Below are 21792 nucleotides of genomic sequence, written 5' to 3'. Positions count from 1 at the left end.
TATTATAAAGAATAAAATTACATGAAAAACAAGTAATATTCTTCTACAGTCTGAGGCTGATATTTCACGTGTCGTACGACAAGCTTTTTGGATACGTTCATTGGTGACGAACAGAGAACCTAGAAATACTCTATTCGCCAACCAATTCGAAAAGCCAAATATATCCGAAAAGCTTGTCGTACGACACGTGAAATAGCACCCTGATACGAGCTTAAAGGTCGTTCATTAGTTGCAAGCCGATCGCAATCAGACGCAATTCTTATTGCGACAGCCAATTAGAAACATCAATGGATATGTTCAGGAGACACAACGGTTGAGTAATTAGTTAACGTAATTGGTCTAAAGTTATGGATCTAACAGTAAGGACCAATAATCACTGATCGCTCACTGATCAGCTATGTTTTCTGAACGCAGCCAGTGGTGCTATTGATGCTTCTGATTGGCTGTCGCACCAAGAGCTGCAATCGACTTACCTATGGTCAGTATTCATAGTCCGATCTTATAGCGTGTTCGACTGGCCCTGGGCTGATATTCCATTACCAACAGTTGTCGAATCGATAGGCGTCTTTGCGCAGCTTTTTTAAAGCGTGGAAAAACTGCGCAACGACGCCTACTGATTCGACAACTGTCAGTACGCGGGAACGGAATAGTACCCCTGGGTTAATCGCTCCGAGAGCGATTAATGACGTCATAAGTCTTTACTAGCCAATCATAAATCTTATAAGTATTTATTCGACCAATAAACATAGGTTGAATAACCCAGAGTGGATTAACCCAGAGCCAGTCGAACATGCTATTGGGTGCTTTCCAATTGCAATATCCCTAGACACTTTCATGCACACAGCGACACAAGTTGCATTCAAATTGTCGTAATTGTCGACACAACACTAGACGGGCATACATAGACAGCAGGTCTTAAAGGATAGCAACCTTTGACTTTGAGAGACTGACAACTGTACCATTTGGTACAGTAACATTGTTTTTCTCTGTAGTCGCCGTGCGCTTGGGATCGCGCCAGAGATGTCGCTTCCGAACGGCATCTCTGAGCGTTATCTAGGGGTGCGTTCGAAAACATCACCCGTGTGTATTTTGTCACACTCAGATCGTTCGAAAACCCCTAGTGGGCACACTGACCATGCGACCATGGCCGTTCAAAAACCGTACTCCGTGGACCACTCGTGTGACTTTTCTCCACTCTCTTTTGCGCGGTGTGAATCGGTGGAGATGGTGGAGAGTGCGCAAAGAGTGCAATACAGTATGAAATTACTAAATTATTTATGGTTTTTTGTTCTTCGAAACATTCGTACAACCATTAGCCATCACGGTAAGATAAAAAATTTAAATACAGCAGTGTAGGTTAGCCAGGTTTAGGTTTATTTCTATAGTGATGTATATTGTCAGAATATTGTCTTTAAATATAAATAAAGCTTATTAAGCTTTTTGTATTTTATAGGTTCTGAAATTTTCTTACGAGATACGAGGCACGTTAAAAGTCACGAATCAGTAACAATTTGTGAAAAAAAATGGAAAATTTAATCCTGGGTCATCATATTTTATGCATGGATATTAAAAAAAATATATAAAAAGATGACAAGGGAAATGTCTATATATACGATGTTAAAGGTAAGGAGTAATAAATAAGTTTATAAATTTCCTTAGGCCTAGTGCCCACGATGCTAGAAATCGATCCGAGTTCTCGGACCGAGAAATATATAGCCAATTAACTTTCCAGATAACTAAATTATAAATTAATAATTACTAAATTAATTAATTAATTAATTACTAAATTTATTAATTTATTATTATTTTGCTGAGAAGCAATTATAGCTAATGTCGAAATACGCTTTCGATCAGCCATTTTGTACAACACATATGTAGGCACAACACACATGTAGGGGTGCGTTCAGATTCCCTACCCGGGTGCACTCTATTACTAGAAACACTATATGTACTATGTCTATTACTAGAAACAGTGGGTGCTTTCCAATTACTTAACACATCTTGACACACACGTACACAAAACCAGTTTATTGGTCACATATTATCTAAAATATCTTATAAGATAATATGCAACCAATAAACTGGTTTTGTGTAACACAGTGTACGCAACTGGAAAGCACCCAGTATATGTTACATATACTATAGCACTTTTAGTATTAGAGTGCACCCGGGTAGGGAATCTGAACGTAACCTAGTATGTCACATTGAGCATTCTTTCATGGCTGTTTGAAAACTCCTCTCGATACCAACTCCACTAACCCCACCAAGCCCATCCACCATAGCCACTTTCCGTCGTGGACTTTCAGTGTTTTCGAACGCACCATAGGAAGAGGAGAGTGTCGTGAACGTGGAGCGTCAAGTAGCTCAGTGGTTTAGAGCAGTCGCCCGGCAAGCGAAAGACCCGGGTTCGAGTTCTGGCCTAGCAGGAGTTCCGCGCTCTCGATATTTTTCTCTTTCTGGAACGAAAAAGATACGCAGATCTCGAACGCACGGCGTCCCGCCGCCACCTAGTATGCCCTCCTCCTTCTATCCTTCTCTTCTGAGTACATCCGTACTCAGGGCAGCGATCACGTAACTTAGAGCGGAACTTTTCACTTTTCGCTCTATCGATTTCATGTGAACTTTTTCATTGTTCACGCAATCAAGTAACTCTATGCGTGAAAAGCACAAATCACTAAACATGGTTTCTATATGATTTCAATATCGGTTAAATCAGCTATATCCATCGGCTGTAGAACATATTAACATTAAAAACATCGCTATAATCTTAGGATTGTTATGTTTCATGTATCTCATCACAGCAGTAGCATAATATATTCCGCATTCATCATGTCACTAGATTTTCACTTTTCCGCCAGCACATTTCATGGCTAACAAGTTCACGTGAAAAGTTTCACGTTTCCACGTTTCGCCGAGTTACGTGATCACGAGTGAAACTTTTCACTTTTTACGTTTACGCCCTAGGGGAAAAGTTACATGATCGCTGTCCAGCTCGAGGCTGGTAAACTCTACTAGTCGGCTGTGTAAACTAGTATTTTCTAGTGAAAATTAAAGTTAATAAGCGTAGCGGCTTGAAAAGAGACTGGTATTTGCGACGGGAAGTAGATAATATTTTTTTTTTATTATTTATTTAGATTTATTTATTATTTATTTAGATTTATTTATTATTTATTTAGATTTTATTATTTATTATTAAAAAATACCAAAATATAAGCATAGTTGAAAAATAATCCTAACTTTACCCGACATACACATTAGTGCACACTTTGTTCCAATTGAATCATGCACAACGTTACACTTTGTGCATTTCTGTGTATATATGTGTCAAAATGTGTTAAGCAATTGGAAAGGGGAGCGTCTCGATTGACCACGATACGATTGGACACAACCGATGAAAAGAATTATCTAGTGAATTACTAGATCGAACCAATCATTACAATCTGTGTCCAATCGTATCGTGGTCAATCGGGTCCCACCCATTGGAAAGCAGCCATTATATTTAAGATCATCTTAGGGTGCGTTCAGATTCCTCATCCGGGTGCACTCTATTACTAGAAACACTATAATATATGTGACATATACTATAGCACTTCTAGTAATAGAATACACCTGGGTGGGGAATCTGAACGCAGCCTTAAGTACTGTCTTCAGATATCATGAATCAATCATAGGCCGGTATTCATAGTCGAATCTGGGAACGTTCCGATTGACCACGGTACGATTGGACACAATCAACCGATGAAAAGAATTATCTAGTGAATTACTAGGTCGAACCAATCATTACAATCTGTGTCCAATCGTATCGTGGTCAATCGGGTCCCACCCGTCGAATCTTAGGCCTGTTCTTTGTAGTTGCATTGCTGAACTGGTGCAATATATTGAAGTGAAACAAATATACGTTTTCTCACTCTAACTTATTGCACTAGTTCAGTAGTGCAGCTACAAAGAACAGGCCTCTTATTTCAAGATCGTCTTATGGCTCCTGCACACAGGATGCGGTAATGCTTGCCGCGCGGCGGAAGTCCGCGCGACAGCCAATCAATATTGTTTTTCCGTAAGAGCTAGAAGGTTATTAGCTGAGCTGCTTTTTCTGCTGAATGTAGCCATCGATACATACTTTTGAATTCGCAAATTATTTTCCCTTTGATTTCTAAGCATGTTCTTATATTCTACTTGTCATTATTAAGTAATAAACAACACAATATGTTAACTTATACAATAGTGTAGAAATAAGTTTCTATCTTCGAAAAACTATATCGATTTATTTTTTATTAAATTTAATTACAATGTTCGTATTTTATAAAAACGTCAACAAACTCGGAAGATGGTCGTTTTGAACTCATTGTTCATTTCGCGTGTACAGATCTCTGACGAGTTATTGTACATATCTACAAGAGAGCACCATATACTTACAGGATTTCCATATAACAATACTAAAAAGTGTTAATCTCTTAAAATCCAATTAAGATAGTTAAATGAATGACATTAGATTCAGTTTGATGTTCGAGTCAAAAGCGTTTAAATTCGTAAAGTGCATTTTTAAGTAGTATAAAACATCTTGAAATTATTTTGGATATACTTCAAACACTCTAGGCCACTCCAGGATATCCTGGACTCATTGAGAATAATTCTGAGATATTTTATGTTGTCAGGATTATTATGTAATATAGGTTTAGGTGTATCGATGATTAAATATAACTGTAGTTGTTCAATTCAGTTAAAATAACTTATTAAATCTTCAAATCTCGTAAAAACGTGAATTATTCGCGTCATTTATTCTGCGCGAATATAATCGTTTACCATTTTGATTACATCTTGCAGATTAAAATAGACCATCTATAAATTTTAACATGATAATCTCTTTAATAAACAGCATGCCAACATATCAAAAGTTAAAATATTTTCCATATAACACTCATCTTGAAGGACGCAATAGCGTTTGATAAATTTCTCCAAAGCTTTAATCTGGTTTGTTTATTTACAGTGAATCATGACTTTAATGGCTTCACCTGCTCCAGTCCTGCTAGTTTCAAATGCTTTCAAAGTATCTTCTATTTTGTAGTTATGAGTGATCAAAGGTTTCACATTTACCTTGCCAGATGCAACTAGATCCAATGCATCACTGTAGCTGAAAATGGAACAAAATTATATTGAATATATATTGTTTTGTCATGTCAAATCTCTTACTCTTTCTCTATTTAATACATATGCAAATAAAAATAATTTAATATTTTTGTAATCAAATTCATTATTTTGTTACTAAGAGCAGAAAATATTTTAAATTTAAGTTATTTTTCCTCATGTGTGAAAAAATAATAAATTAATGGATTATTTATCTATTTTGGATTATTTAATAATTTAACAGGAAACTTGTTCTCTTACTCATTCACATATCGGAAGACACCTCTGATATCAACTTCCCTTATCGTTGCGTTAATTAATGGAATTTGCACCTCAGGACTACCCAAGCCCACTAGTAATATGACTCCACCAGATTTGGTCACCTGCTCAGACACAAATACAGTTTATAACATATCCAAAGTAAAAGTGCATTATAAAATTGAAGGAAAAAATTGAGATAAAGATATAAAAAGTAAATTTTATTCTATGTTGAATATTACGGAAGTATATTATTTCTAATTTTTGCATATATGTCTGAGAGAAACTTGCATATAGTATATTATCTCTTTTTCAGAACATACGAGGATTGCCAAGCGTATTGAAGATTGTGCGCCTGAAGCGTCTATCGTCCTGTCAGGTTCATCTCCAAAAATCGCGTGAATATCGGTCACTGTATCAGACTCCGATCTATCCTTTTGCACCAGATACGTATCATCGGCGCCGAGTTTCTTTGCTATTTTCAATCTACTCTCTATAATATCTGTCAACATAAATCGTGTCTGCTTACATCTCGTTCATAAGTTCGACGAGATATAATTCAGAACTTGTGCAAGGAGTTGCAACAAATAGGATAACAATAGTTACAACGATACCTAACAAATAAATTATAACTGTACGTTCATTGACAACGTATAATATCATTCCACAAGTAGCGAAAAGTGGCTTATCTGTTTATCTCGCTATTAATAGCAACACCATTGCAATTTCTCACATCTTGACGCTATAGCAATAATCACGATGTTTTTCATTTGATAACTTTATCACATACAAACGGTAAATATTTCATCAGTAGAATGATAAAAGCGTAATCATCGCAGGTTTGCTTTTAGCGATTATATATATCGCATTTTCTTTTAATTCGTAACAAATAAGGAACCGATAGCGCTTACTGCAAACATGCTTAATTTTGATGTTGCAATTGGTTGCATGACAAAAAATAAAAGTTTCCTTAAACTTTGGTTTGAATATTTGTGACTTTTTGACGTTTATAATTTCCTACATGCGTACCAGTAATAACTACTTTGCTTGCACCCATAGCTTTGGCCACTAGCAATGTCACTAAACCGATTGGACCAGCTCCCAAAATTAGTACTTTGCAACCAATTCCGACTGATCCTCGTTTACAAGCATGCACTCCCACTGACAATGGCTCTAAGAGCGCGCCTTCCTCAAAGCTTACATGGTCGGGCAATCTGTTACAGAAAATCATGAACACATAAATCAATTAATTATCTGCGATATACTTAAGAAAATAATTTAATTGCAAGTTTATTGTGATATATACTTAAAAAAATAGTTTCTATCTGAATTAGTTATTAGTGTTGGAGCATCAACATTCACGTGGGAATGAGAGTGGGAAACTCACTTGAAGCAGAAATCAGCCGCGTGTTTGTAAAAACGTCTTAGGCTGCCGTGTACCGGCGGTGTCGCGCAAAAAACGATATCCTTGCACAGGTTGTAACGTCCTATCTTGCAAAATTTGCATATCCGACAAGGTACGCCAGGCTCGATGGCGACGCGATCGCCCACCTACGCAAAAGCCAAGAATGCGATATTTATCTCAAACGAGAATAGCATAGATAAATTCTTCGTTATTGGCTGTGCCGATTCTATAATATAAATGGGCGTGTATGCAAATAACACGATCAGTGCACGTACTTTCAAGTTCTTGACATTTTTCCCAAGTTTGGCGACGGCACCGGCAGATTCGTGTCCGATGATCATGGGTTTGCGCACCACGAAGTCACCGATTCTGCCGTTGACGAGGTAATGAACATCTGATCCGCAAATTCCTACGCATGCCATTTCCAGAAGTACCTCTGCAAAAAAATAATATATCCAACGTTTACCTTATATCACTATTATCCTTATCATAGTAATAATAGCAATACCTAGTGAGCAAAAAATCATTAATAGAATGTTATTGCAACGACATTTAGTAACATATAACATTTTCTAATATATAGTTTTTAACGTTGTATCAACATTATATTACGAATAACTTCGACATTTTGATATTTCTAAAACACTTGCAATATTCAAAAGGATCGTATTATCCGATATTTTTTAAATGTTTCTAAAATATTAAACAAAAATGTTCAAGAGACACATGCAAAATCAATATTTCAAGATGTTGATTTAATATTCTTTGTTTACTAGTTAATTACTTTAATGGCATATCTTTATTACGTCTGGCTATCTTAATAAGCTCAACTTTTATCTTCGCGCATAGAGGATCTTTTTCAGTAATCTTATCATAAATATATACACATAGCTTTTCTATTGTTTGTCTATTCTCTCCATAATTTAGTGTACATCTCCTTATTATCGCGAAGCGATGATAAATCGAATTAGCGTAGCTTTTCGAGTCGTTGCAGAGAGAACGAAAGGACGCGAAAAATTGCAACGTGTTTTAAATAAAAATTTATCCCCGTAATTTGTCACGCCACGCATACATGTGAAACACACATGTTGCACATCTCTCTGACCTAGCGTCATTGTGCATGTTAATAGCACTCAACGTAAATTGATTCATACCAATTGTGTTATGCAATATTGGAACAAAGTGCCTTTTCCTCGCATTTTAAATGATTACAAAGATCTTCTTGCGCGATTTTCCTTTCCAGTAAAAATAAGATTACTGTCAATAGCATAACCGTCAATAAAGTTATTAGTGAACACTGCTAATTAAAATACTATCGCTGATACTCTCTATTGAACATTTCGTAATAACACGATGCTAATCGCTAATAATAATAATTATTAGCAAATGTTGATAAAGAGTTTTCCTCACCATCATCCTGTGGTTCCTCGATGGGCGTGTTCTCCTGGAAAAAATATAAAAATAATATAAAAGATTTATTTACAGGAGAGAAACTTTACGACACCGAAAACTTTATACGACAAATTCAAAAAAACGATGAAAAAGAAATTGTCGGTTAACGTGGATGTGTTCGAACAATGAAAGCTTAGATATTAATTCGTTAAAGCAGATGTACGTAAGGTGCAATCGATTTGCAAACCGGCTGCGGTCTCGTGTGTATAACTGCGAGTTCGAGGAGTCAGGGTTATCGCGATCGATATATGATGACAACAACATGTAATGTAAATGTTAAAAAATCTGGATAACGCTGTGGTCCGACTCATTTATCTTATACTGGTATTCCACGTTACGCAAGATCAAAACAAAAATACGAAAGTAGCAGTTTTCTTTTCTCTCTTTTTAAGAATAAATTTTTGCGAGCGTAATTCTATATGCTGTTGCATTAACTTCCCGTCAAATTTCATCAGTATTTTAAGGTTTTTTCGTCAAATTCTATCAGTATCTAATAAGTCAATTGTCTACACAACGTGTAGAATAGATATATCATTAAAATGATACTTGCAATCTATTCTACACGTTGTGTAGAATGTATATTTTTTTATTTAGCTGTAGTTCGCAAGAATTTTGGACATAATTTTCTTCGCTTCATCAATCTAATATGACCGCAAGGGTTTTAATCAGAGATTTTTATCAGGAGTTTTAATAAATTTTTGATTTACAAAACATGAATATTTTTTGGAAAAATATAAGTTCTAAAAAACATTATCATATTGCTCACGCAATAATACGGAAACATGAGGCCAGATTATCGGTAAGTATAAATAATAACGGTTGAAAACAATCTAGTAATAATATATCGATACACCGAGATTAACGTAATTTATAAGTAATTTATAAGTAATTTATAAGTAATTTATAAGTAATTTATAAGTAATTTATAAAACAAACCAAAGTTGATAAGAGAACGAATCAATAGCTCAAAGGACAGGTATGTAATTACAAGGGTCATTAGTTAATATCGGAAAATAAATGCAGTCAAATCTAAAAAAAGTTAACATTAATTTTTTATAATACTATGGTATGTGCTGAGAAACGCTTAAGGTAAATGTACCAATGCCCGGATATGTACCTAATTCCAGACATTCTTATTATTTTGAATATTTCTCTAAATATTTCATCTTTCAACATACACTAAATATAAATATTAAATATATGTATACCAATATGTATGTATTGTACATTGAAAGTTGAAATATTCATATTCAAATATAAAAATAATAACAATATCTGGAGATTATTTTATAGTATATAAAACAATATATAAAAAAAATATATAAAATAATCTAGAGCGGAATCTTTTTATATATGATCTCAAGAGAATTATTTATTATTTATTTATTTTATTTATTATTATTATTTCAAAATCAAAAGGAAAAATATTCTAACATAAAAAAGAACTCTAATTGCCCTATTTCTTGTAATCTCATGTTTTAAGCAAAAACTTTTATCAAAAGAGTATTCCTCTTTTAATGAAAAGAAATAATATTGCGTCTGGAATATTTTCCTTTTGGTTTTAGATGAATCTTTTTGAGATGTAATAATTTTTTATCATCGAACTAACGATCCAAACAATTGTTTATTCATACGCTCTAACAACTCTTCTCTAACGGTTTTTCTCTCGCTAATAATCACGATCGAAAATCAGGCCAATGAAAGCACGCGGGTCGATGAGAATAATCATCGGAGTGATTCGAGCATGAGCAAGGCAGCCGTACAAAAGTCCGTCACGTTTTCGTACTAACCAGACGTAAATCGTTGATTCCGTAAAGTACGGCGGTGAGATTGTCTTTGGCCATGATTCCTGCGGAAAATTCGGGTTGGAGCGCAGCGTGTGTGGTTGCTTCCTACGACGTCTCTCCGTCGAGATCCACGCTTCCGGATATTTTGATAAACACTGGCGGCACAGCACTCGTGCTTGAGAAAGAACTTGCTGCTGTATATACACGCGTTTATATATAGTACACCGGTGCGCGCTATCACGAAGACTTCCTATCTCTTCTAGACTAGACCGCTTTCCTCATCACCATTACCATCATCAACACCACCACTACCGTTATCGCTAACAGCGGCGGCCAGCATTTCTCGATGGTGATTCGTTGAACTATCCTATTTGTCGACGACTCCTTCTTAGCCGCATCGGCCACCACCGTCGTCGTGTGATTCCATTGCGGAACACGCGCTTTACTGGAACTAGTAAATCGATTGCACTATATATATGCACTATATATACGTATATGTTATACATACATATATACATACATACAAAAAGAATATATATTTTATATATATATATGTTTTTTTCTCAATTCTGTGTTAATTACATTCTATTTTAATTATCGGCGTCTAGCGCGTATTTAAAAGTACACAAATAGTCGCATTAATATTCGATAGACAACGTTCTCTCAAAGTGGAACTGTTCATTAATAATTTATAGATTTGATGTACGTTTTCAATGTTCATCGTGAATGCAACGTGAATCTTAACAGAAATGCTGTAGAAAGGAACCGCGCATTCCGAATTTTCCGCAGGAATCATGGCCACAGACAATCTTATCGCCGTATATTACGGAATCAATTACATCTGGTTAGTACCGGTTAAACGTGATAGATTTTTGTGCAGCTGTCTTGCTGGTGCTCGAATTGCTCAAAGGATTATTCCCATCGAATCGCGAAGCCTTCATTGGCCTGATTTTGAGTCGTGATTGATTATCAATGAAAATCAACTCGAATTATATAACATTAAAAAAGATGTTTTGCGCATAGTTTTGATGATAGTCAGTGATCATAGATGTTGGGAAATCATCTGTAATCGAATGAGAAAATGGATGTTCGGTTCTTGTGAAGGAAGCTTGTAAGAGGTCAGAAATACTTGGTCTTGTTGTGAACGCTCCTCCAAGTTCTTTGTAGTTGTTATCTGCGCGACTATGTTTTTATCGGATCTAAATAAACAAAGCAAATGGTAAAGTTAGAAGAGATTTGTAAACATAGTTCATAACTGCGTCATCCTATAACTCGAAGATAATACATTACAAGCAACGGTGATAAAAAATAATATGCAAACAAAAAATGTTTATATCCGTAGATATAATGTATATTTTGTATCAAATTATTATTAACAAAGATATATCGTTTAGCCCCAGATCGTTGACAACGTTCTTAAGATCAATTTTGCGATGGTTTTACTCATATTGAAGATAATGTTGCTTAACTGTACATGGTTTTACTATATATGTATATATGTACGTTACTTTATATATTACTATAGACGATGAAATAATTTACAAACGACCAGGGTAGGTACATACGCGTCAGTTTACTCCCAACCCCATATTCCTGTCGATTCTGTAATCGTAGCTCTATTGTCCCTTCGTATTCTCGTCACTGCGCTCGCTTCTCCCTTGACCAGTATCTTCCTCGGTTGGCTCTTTTTCTCCCGTTTTTCCAGCGCTAATTTTATTCTCCTCTTTATCACATGTGGCGCGATCGTGGAAGTTGTCGAGGTACTCCATATGCTTCGCGTGTCAAAACAGTCTTTAGTAGATGCTGCTTCGTCCTCCGCACTCGAGACGATTTGTTCTTGGATATTGTGAAGACCAATTTCAGAGGATAAATTGCACGAAGCTGGTTCGCTGTCAGTTGTTGCATTTTCTACAGCTGCAGCTTCATTTTGTTTACATTCACCTTCTATGTCGTTTTGTTTCTCGGAATGCGATGTCGCGGATATTTTCTCTGGATGTTCGTGATCATTATTTAATGTCTTTTTTATCGAAACGTCAAATTGTTCTTTCATGGCATTTTCAACTTGCAACTGTAAATTTTTTATTTGAGTTTCCAGATCCTCGAAATTCTCTTCAATACAATCCTCGTATATTTCGTCTTCACTGTCGCTTCCTTCTCCTCCTTTTTCTTCTTCTCCTGTTTCTTCTTCTCCTTCCTCTTCATTCTCAAAACCCATTTCTATTAAAAGATCTTTCTCCATCTGCTTTGTCAAACCGCTAGCCCGGACTTCAATATCTATACAATCCTCACGTCTATAAAGAATGAAATATTAGTTTGTTGAATTGTGGTACAAGATATAACAATTTTGATTTAATAATGACACAAGTACCTTAATAATGTTTTTTTCTTATTACTTACGTTATATCTTGGAAAGTCGGGTATAATTCACTTTCATAACCAAAACGTCTCTTAAAAAAATCACGAATGCAATTCACATCCCGTTGAAAATAGACTTCTGCATTAATGTGTTCAGTAGAAATCATCTGTGGAAAATCAATAATAATGGGCTTGCCATCATCCTTGATCATTATATTAAATTCATTGAAGTCTCCATGTATAACACCATGATTTCCTAATCTCACAATCAGATTCATGAGCTCATCATATAATGCTTCCACATCGTCTACTTCATATACACCACACCTGTAAATACACATGATACAATGAGAACAATATAGGGTAAAACATTCAGTAGTCAAATAAAACTCAATCTAGTTTTGACACTCTTGCACAGATTTTATCAAATATGAAAATATATGTAAATTAAAAATAATTAAATCATAAATAATAATTAATAAATCAATATATATCTTAATATTTTATAAAATTTAAATAAAAATGTTAGCTACTGCTGTTTTAATCTATACAGCATAATTACAGATAGATAGGATATTATATTTAATATGTATATATATTAATATACTCACAGAGGTCCACCTTCAACCAGCTCCATAACAACACAATGCCTATTAAAATCAATAGATTTTGGCACAGGAAAACCTCTATCTAAGAGTGCAGTCATATATGCAAACTCTCTGGTAGCTGAAATTCTTGACAAATACAACCAGGATGCAGAGTGCCTGTGTTGATGGTAGTCTCTCTTTCCCTTGATATTTCGGAAACATGTTCTGCCAAGTCTGTGCAGCTTTAAACAGACAGGAGTTCCCTCTTCGTTGGCAACAATGTAAATGTTAGATTCTTTGCCAATGCCAATCTGGTTGCCAAAGGAAGACACTGTACCTCTCTGTGCCAAGACTTTCAAGGCTAAATAGTCATAGCCTGCATTCGTTAAACGATAACCATCATCTGAAAATAATGCAAGTGATATTAATCAATCAGTTATGTTCCCATATAAACCTATAGTCACATATAAATTTCAGACAAAATCTTACATCGTTTTCCTCGCTCATAGCTTAGTAATCTATGTTTACATAACTCTTTTAATAATTTATGAACTCCACCATGACGCAGATTTGCTATTTGTGCGGCAAGTGACGCAGGTACGAGTTCATGATTCTTCATACCCATTTCAATCTAAAATGTAAAAGTTACAATGTAAAATCACAAGTTACAAAGTTACAAACATATTGCTACATTGTATCAAAAAATAATATTGTGCGTATATTTAAACTCACAGGAATTAATGCAGGTAGTTATATGGTATTTTTTTTTAGGTAGTTATATGGTATTTTTTTGCAGACAAAGTACAAATTACTTACTGCTGTTAACACACGGAAGTCTTCGTGGGTTAAGTACCGCAATATCGTGACATTCAATTTTCCCATGTTTAACGATTTGTGAATAAAACAATAACGATGCGAATATAACGTAAATTCAATCGATTATGCATTAAAATACTTAATTTATACGATTATTCCTTTTACATCGATTCATACCATACTCGTACACATTGCATCAACGTACATAACCCATAAGTTGACCATGAGAAAAAAATGTATGAGGCGCAATCTTCTTCCTTCCTTCCTTCAGTCCCGATCCACAATAGGGTACGTTCAGATTCCCTACCAGGGTGCACTCTAATACTAGAAGTGCTATAGTATATGTTACATATACTATAGCACTTCTAGTATTAGAGTGCACCCGGGTAGGGAATCTGAACGTACCCATAGATGTAGTAAGCTTTAAGCCTTAAGAAATTGACCAATCACAGTCAAATTTGAGGAGAATAATCGACTGTGATTGGTCAATTTCTTAAGGCTTAAAGCTTACTACACCTATTGTGGCTCGGGACTCAATGGCCGGTATTCATAGTCGAATCTTATTTCAAGATCGTCTTAAGTAATGTCTTAAGATGCAAATACGGCTCTGTGATTGGTTCATGACATCTTGAGACAGTACTTAATTTGATCTTAAATATAAGATCTGACTATGAATACCGGCCGATATATGGCTCCGAGGGTAAATTGGGATGTCCCCAACGCCATCTGCCCGATACTTGCTAGTATTTAAATGGTTTGTCCTATATTCTTGAGAAATTTAAATATTTCGATGAAGTATTTGATATTGTGTTTAAATGCTTCTTCATGAATATTACTACTCAAGAGATTGATTTTAAAAAGATTCGTTAACAGTTTATCAGAATGTTCTTGCGTCAATTGACAGTTAAATAAAATATGATCCAAATTCCTGGACTCGTTCCACAATGACAGGAAGGATCCTCGATGATAGTTTTCTCCATTAGGTGTTCACCAGTATTCATATAGTAGGATTTAATTCTGGACATTAAGAAAATATCTCTTTTACTAAGATGTTCCTTCTAAGATTTTCTTAAACCAAGGATAATTGTTCCAAATGATTACGATATTTTAAGCCTTTAGACTTAAATTCCTTTTCAAGCTCAAACGATAAGTGTTCTGCACAAATTTTTTGTAGACTATCAATAATATTATCTGCAAAGTCGAGAGTCATTTCCGGAGGCTCAATACGCAAGGCTTCGAGTTTTGTTAGGGAATCAGCAACCCATATTCAATAAACGACCTTTAGCCTGGGAAATGACTAATAGTCATGCTCATAGATGGCGCAAATAGATAAAATCCAATTGGCACATTCATGTTGCGGAACCGGAAATCATCCAGAGACATCTGCTTGCTAACTGCACTTTCTGTACTATCTGGCAATTTTCATCTTCCCCTCGATGATTCGCCCAGTTTGATCATCTGTACCGTAGAGTGAGGTTGCGAGTACGTTGCTTCCTCACTCACTCACTCGCTTGCCCGCTCATTGGTCCCTCCGTAGAATTTGAGCGGTGCAAGGAGCGCGAATCGACGCATGCGAATTTGGACAGTCGGACGCGTGTGTGTGTGTGTGTATGTATACGTGTGCTTGTGTGCGTACATGCTGAAGTGCAGTTCGTGAACGGGGGCGGAATGATGCAGATGTGTTTACGCGCGTTGATCCAATAAAGCGTCCAATTCGCGCGATCCAACTGTTATCGCAGGCAATGGGCAGATCTAGCGCGTCTACGAGCCTCGCGCACATCTGAGATATTCGTCACTGTGATCGAAGGTATTTCATACTCATACAAAAAAGTCGCAGTGCGAAAAGAGCGTCGCTCCGAATGTCGATGCGACAGCGGCGTCAGGCTGACAGGGAAGTGTATCTAACCTCCATTCGTGTTCTCCGTCTCGGAACGCGGGATTTTCGCTCACGATCGATCGACCGGCCGACCAGTGCACTTATCAGAGATTCTTGGCATTCGTTTTCGTAACGTTCATAAATTATTTGGTTATCGCTGCTATCGGAGCGATATCGATAAGGCACCTAAATACCAGTCACGTTATCGACGATAATGAAATCGTTCTTATACATTAAAAGTCTATTAAATCTCACCGCGATTTACCGGGGTAACGCTTGTTCAATCGCGGAAACGTCCAGGCTACGCTGTTCAGACGTGACGATCGGTATATTAAGTCATTATTCCGCCGAGAAGACCTTGTGTACGTTCGCGATGCTCCTACCTGTTATTTTTTGCACGTCACGCCTCGATTATCAGTTCGCTATCTACATAGAAATCTGAGTCACTTTGTGTAAGCGAGTTCTACTTATACATTGTCCCGGGTGCTCACTGTTAGCGTTTCTATTGGGAACTCAGTCGACCGTGACGTACAAGTAACAACGCCGCATTAGCTATATCGTGTGTAGATATATGTATATGTGTGTGCATATGCGATAGCAGAAATGAAGGCCAGATTAATCTTTCCTGTAAAGTTCAAAAATAGTTGCTAGCATCATTCACCGAGAGTAATTGCCACAATTTAGGTTAAACTCTTAGGTTAATATCTTAGATCAAGATCACAATTTTGACTTAAGATTGTATCACGAGTGATATTTATATAAAATCAACTGTACAATTGATTGCATAAAGTTTGTGACACTTTTACTAGGTAAGTTTATACAATACAATAATATTTATATTTCTGATTATAAATGACTTGTATATTATGTAAAAATTTGACCATTTTCTCTGACCTCTCAATATTCACACTTGTATACAAAAGTTCAGTCTTGTAAAATTCATGTGTTCATAAATTTGTCCAAAAGTTGTCCACAAAAGTGTGGCAAACTTTATGCAAACAACTGTATTGTGGCCTGAGCTTATAAGTGTGATCATTCATTGAATGTATGTTCTAATTTTCAGGAATAATGTTGAACAGTATAGCAAAACACATTTTACACTGCTGCCTGTTGCTTGCGGTCATACTTGCATTCGAATTTGTATCCGGTGGTCTTCGATGGAACACCGACAAGAAAGAAGAGATTGATCCGTGGCTGAGATATGGATTCTTAGGCACAATCACTTTATATCTGCTACGTACAGTGACATTTCTCTCCTTGCCACAAGTTTTATTCAACTTTATAGGATTAACGATATATAATGCATTCCCCGACAAAGTAGTCTTGAAGGGCTCGCCGTTGCTCGCGCCGTTTGTCTGCATAAGGATAGTAACGCGCGGCGATTATCCGGAGTTAGTGAAAGCGAATGTGAAGAGAAACTTAAATAAATGTATAGAAGCTGGTCTCGAGAACTTCCAAATAGAAGTAGTGAGCGACAAACCCGTTGGTTTGACGCCTCACCGCAGAGTGCGGGAAGTCGTCGTTCCTCCGAATTATCGCACAAGTAGTGGTGCCTTATTTAAGGCTCGTGCCCTGCAGTACTGCCTGGAAAGCTCGGTGAACGAATTAGCCGATCATGACTGGATCGTGCATCTTGATGAAGAGACTCTGATGACTGAGAATTCCGTTCGAGGTATATTAAATTTCATACTCGACGGCAAACATCAGTTTGGTCAAGGATTGATCACGTACGCTAACGAGGATGTTGTTAATTGGATCACGACACTGGCCGACAGCTTCAGAGTAGCAGACGATATGGGCAAGCTAAGACTACAATTCACCATGTTTCATAAGCCATTCTTTAGCATGAAGGGATCTTATGTTGTCACACAGGTAATTATTGATTGAATGACTACATATATTTTGTAAATATATATAGTTGTCATGTTCAGTAAATGTTCAGTTAATTAATTAACATATTTATTAATTATATTATCAATATAAACTTATTTATTTATTGATTGTTTAATCAAATATTTTATAAATTTAATAATTTTGTAATCACACTAATTTTATACATTATTGGGAGAGAGAGTAACACGCGATAACTTATTTATGCTCATCAATTTAACAGATCTTTTTTCTTTTTTACGATAAAGATGGGAGCGGAAAAACAAGTCTCGTTTAATAACGGATTAGACGGATCCGTTGCGGAAGATTGCTTCTTTGCGATGAAGGCGTTCTCGCAGGGGTACACATTCAACTTCGTGGATGGCGAAATGTGGGAGAAATCACCGTTCACCCTGTGGGACTTCGTGCAGCAGAGGAAAAGATGGTTACAAGGTATACTACTTGTTGTGCATTCCAAAGCGATTCCACTGAGAAACAAATTGTTATTGGGCATCTCGTGTTATTCGTGGGTGACGATGCCGCTCTCGACCTCCAACATTGTTTTAGCCGGACTCTGTCCGATCAATTGTCCGCCGTCAATTGATTTTCTGTGCGCATTTATTGGCGCGGTGAATATCTACATGTATGTGTTCGGAGTCGTTAAGTCATTCTCTCTTTATCGTTTCGGCGTGGCCCGATTTATGCTATGCATATGCGGCGCGCTATCCACTATTCCATTCAATATAATCATCGAGAACGTCGCCGTGATATGGGGCTTATTCGGTAAGAAGCACAAGTTCTATGTCGTTAACAAGGAATACAGGCCACCGGTGACTGTATGATATGGCATCGGTTTAGAATTCTTCTCTAAACTGACGCGTATATTTAGCAACGATGTGAAATTTCCATTGTGCATGCGCATTATTAGTACCTGTACATCTATATGAGAAGATACACCCACATCACTGTCACAAAAGCAAAAATATTTATAATTAGAATTATATTGGAGTTTTATGCTATTGTTAGTTAGGTAGAGATCGATTGATCAATTTCAATCGATTGATCAATTTCAGAACAGGAAGGTATATGTCTCTATACAGCAATAGTTAGGTGCAGTATTAAAAATATACTTTATATCTTGGCATTATAGAGCATTGCCAAAAATCTGTTAAAAAGTATTCATCTCTGTCAGACATATTTATGCCAATCTTACTCTCATAGTGCAAAGTCATACATGTTATATTTCCTTTGATCTCATGCAAACGTGTTTAGCGTTCATTAAGTTAGCATTCGTATCGTTTCACGTGTTCCTCCTTTTACATTAGACTCACGTATCTCTTACATTCTTTATATTATTATCTATATAACCGGTTCTTGTCGTGTTCAAAAGTATTTTATTTCTGCCATATACTATACTTTTATTTTGTTTTATTTCTTCTTTTTAATTTCTTATTGTTTATAAAGTTTTATGAAAATAATTGATAACAACCCAATTAAAGTATCTACAATATTTTACTTAATAGCAATAAGCCATTTATACGCATCATTAATTCGGACTGCTGTGATAAATCTTACTTTCCTATATATTGATAACTTTTTTTATATTTTAGGAAAGTGTATTCTTTTTTCTCCCTTTAATCGTAATGTTCACACAAATTTGAAAAATAGTAATAAATATAGTAAAAAATCTGTTCATTAACCAATTGTCTTTTTTTACACCATTCTTTTTTTTTAAGTGATATAACAAGTCCAATAGCGCATATTTGTAAAACAGTACTTAATAAGATCAATTGTTTAATGAGACATGAAAAATTTTAAAGAGATGTAAAGATATGTAGTTACGCGTTTTTCTTGATAAAGTTGAAAAGTCGTATATATCATATGATTATCTCAATTAGTAATTTGAAGATAATGAACATGTTATATGTGGAAAAGTTGAACATTTTTTTACATTAGAAAAATATACAAATAGAAAATATAGTCTAAGATTGTGACAAAATTTTTAGACAAAAAGCTATTTGTATGAAATTTTAGGTATTATAATTATTAATATATCTTTGAGAAGATGTATAAAATTTGACGCTAACAAAATTTTTAAATAATATTTTTATCACATATAGTACATAATATTTTGCATAATAAATTACAGATACAAAATTCGTTACAAAAACACATATATATATAAATTATCATTTGATCACAGTTATATAATTTCACAAAGCGTATTCACGTTTTTTGGGGGGAATTTTTACAATAATCCATTTGTTAAATATTTTTTAATGCCTTATATTTTAAATGCCTTTTTTACATAAATTAAATAAATTAGGGCTTCCTAATGCTTAATATTTTAATATAAATAATATTACACTTTCAAAATTTCACAAGTTTCGTGTATTTTTTAACTTATGACAAAATTATAACAATACGACAATGTCGGAGTGCTTTTAGAAATAACAAAGCAATACGAATTCAGCAAGACTTATTGTATCTAGTCAAGAGGATATAAAGAATGTTGAAAAACACGAAAAATATTCGTCATAACACGCGTATAAATAACTATTGTAAATTTTTATTAATGTTGCGTTGATTCAATGTACATACTTCTAAATACTACGTTTAGAAAAACGGAAAAAAGAAGGTCAACAGTTTGACATTTCACAAAAAATTATTTGCACTAATAAATAATTATATTTTGTTCACAAAATTTACACCATATGTAGTAGAGCAACGCATTGAATGAGCAGTGCCGTTGTTTTTCCAAATTGTTACGCTCGTCACTAATGCCAAATTATCGTCACTATAAGAAGTCTGCATAATACCATTACAGCATTATTATACCTTTTTCATGTAACTACTGTTTACTTCAATCATATGTCGCTTTTCGACAGTCGTATAATCACATCTTTTGCGATTGCGTAATTATATTACATAGTATTATTATGTAAGCACTAATCGCACACACCGCGTTGCGCCTTACATGTTATAAGGAATCTAAACGTACAAGTCTTGGTCCACGTTTATATTTTATCCTTCTTTCACAGAAACGAGAATAAGCACATTTATATGCTAGTCTCATATGTCAGCCATTTATTTCATTTATCCGGACAACAATACCAGTTAAAATTAACCGAACATAAAAAGCGATGATCACACTGCAGACGTGTTACGTATCTCGACGGACAAATGATTGTAATCAGGAAGAACTCGCGATAAAAACGCTGCTATGTACTGCGCGATTATTTGCTGGGAAATTTTCCTGCGTTTTATATCACGTAAACAAAACAATACGAGAAAATACATTACGAGAAAAAAAGCGAATCATCAGAACAAAATATTATATTTCGCGTGAAGAATATTTCGATTAATAGAAACAACATTAGTATAATTGTTTTTAATGTGATGCGCACTTTTGACTGACATGGAAACTTCCATGTGAGACATTCGGGTCTGAATTTATAAAGATCTGGGTTTCTCAATGGAATATATTATATAACACACGTTTGTAATGGCGATTCAACTGAAAACCTATACATCCAATTATAAGGTCTGTATTAGTCGCTTGAAACTTATCTTATGTAAGATATTCAAATTTTTATTCAGTACTCCAACTTATTCAGATATTCAAGTTTTATAGTTGAATTATGATATATGTGATTTATCTGTAATCGCGATTTAATTGAAAACTTTCATTGAACTCCGAATTCAAATATTTTACTTGAGACCAGTTTTAAGTAATAATTATTAATACGAGCTTATAAGTCTCTTCAAGTCGAGATATCTTACATGATACAAGTTGCAAGCGACCGCTATTGATACGAATTTTAAGTAATCATAAATTTGCGTTTTATTAAAGACGTAATTGTTGTCACGTGTCGCATGTGTGTATTCATTAATCTGCGTTTCAAGCGACACGGTCTGTGTCGCATAATGTTTCTCTCATATCATATAGCGCATTACATACTATATCAAGCGAAGAAATTTACAGTGTTAAGAAAATCGAAAATACTGTAAAATTCTGAACTGTTATGATAGCTACAATCGTTGTATTGAACTTAAGAATATTAAATATTAAAAATTGTGAAATACGTATATGATATTAAAATAAAAGAAATATGTGTGAAAGTCCAACGAGAAAAATATTATCCTCTTACCTTTATTTATTTATTCATTTATTTATCGTAGAACAGATAAATACTCTCGATTTTATTTATTTATTCATTTATTTATCGTTAAAATAGCGTGATTCGTAAGAAATAAGCACGAATA

The 21792-nt window shown here is 35.1% G+C and overlaps 3 protein-coding genes across 9 annotated transcripts; 1 reads left to right on the top strand and 2 right to left on the bottom strand.

Annotated features, from left to right (window-relative positions):
* Positions 1 to 4743: 4743 nt before the first annotated feature.
* LOC116844410 (sorbitol dehydrogenase-like) lies at positions 4744 to 10239 on the bottom strand. The gene is made up of 8 exons (XM_032815902.1): positions 10027 to 10239; positions 8195 to 8228; positions 7060 to 7220; positions 6767 to 6930; positions 6409 to 6593; positions 5703 to 5881; positions 5383 to 5504; positions 4744 to 5128 (listed from the first exon to the last, which is right to left on the bottom strand). The coding sequence occupies exons 1-8, from the start codon at positions 10078 to 10080 to the stop codon at positions 4975 to 4977; spliced, it is 1053 nt and encodes a 350-aa protein (XP_032671793.1). The 5' UTR covers positions 10081 to 10239; the 3' UTR covers positions 4744 to 4974.
* An 88-nt stretch (positions 10240 to 10327) lies between these two features.
* Positions 10328 to 14061, bottom strand: LOC116844408 (serine/threonine-protein kinase rio2). Of its 3 annotated transcripts, none has more exons than XM_032815900.1 (6): positions 13782 to 14061; positions 13455 to 13596; positions 12990 to 13368; positions 12421 to 12705; positions 11589 to 12314; positions 10328 to 10474 (listed from the first exon to the last, which is right to left on the bottom strand). In XM_032815900.1, the coding sequence occupies exons 1-5, from the start codon at positions 13845 to 13847 to the stop codon at positions 11597 to 11599; spliced, it is 1590 nt and encodes a 529-aa protein (XP_032671791.1). In that variant the 5' UTR covers positions 13848 to 14061; the 3' UTR covers positions 10328 to 10474; positions 11589 to 11596. The 3 variants fall into 3 exon arrangements, with proteins under 3 accessions (XP_032671791.1, XP_032671792.1, XP_032671790.1); XM_032815901.1 differs by lacking the exon at positions 10328 to 10474 and adding an exon at positions 10503 to 11222; XM_032815899.1 differs by lacking the exon at positions 10328 to 10474 and having other exon boundaries at positions 11276 to 12314.
* A 1160-nt stretch (positions 14062 to 15221) lies between these two features.
* LOC116844345 (beta-1,4-mannosyltransferase egh) lies at positions 15222 to 21651 on the top strand. 5 transcript variants are annotated; one of them, XM_032815751.1, is made up of 3 exons: positions 15222 to 15588; positions 16721 to 17529; positions 17796 to 21651. In XM_032815751.1, the coding sequence occupies exons 2-3, from the start codon at positions 16726 to 16728 to the stop codon at positions 18366 to 18368; spliced, it is 1377 nt and encodes a 458-aa protein (XP_032671642.1). In that variant the 5' UTR covers positions 15222 to 15588; positions 16721 to 16725; the 3' UTR covers positions 18369 to 21651. The 5 variants fall into 5 exon arrangements, with proteins under 5 accessions (XP_032671642.1, XP_032671644.1, XP_032671646.1 ...); XM_032815753.1 differs by lacking the exon at positions 15222 to 15588 and adding an exon at positions 15603 to 16019; XM_032815755.1 differs by lacking the exon at positions 15222 to 15588 and adding an exon at positions 15603 to 16109.
* The last annotated feature ends 141 nt before the right edge of the window (positions 21652 to 21792 follow it).

The sequence above is a fragment of the Odontomachus brunneus genome, unplaced genomic scaffold, assembly GCF_010583005.1.
Source record: "Odontomachus brunneus isolate Ranch 3 - 2012 unplaced genomic scaffold, Obru_v1 Obru_scaffold_041, whole genome shotgun sequence".
Lineage (NCBI taxonomy): Eukaryota > Metazoa > Arthropoda > Insecta > Hymenoptera > Formicidae > Odontomachus > Odontomachus brunneus.
This window is presented reverse-complemented; position numbering and strand designations above follow the sequence as displayed.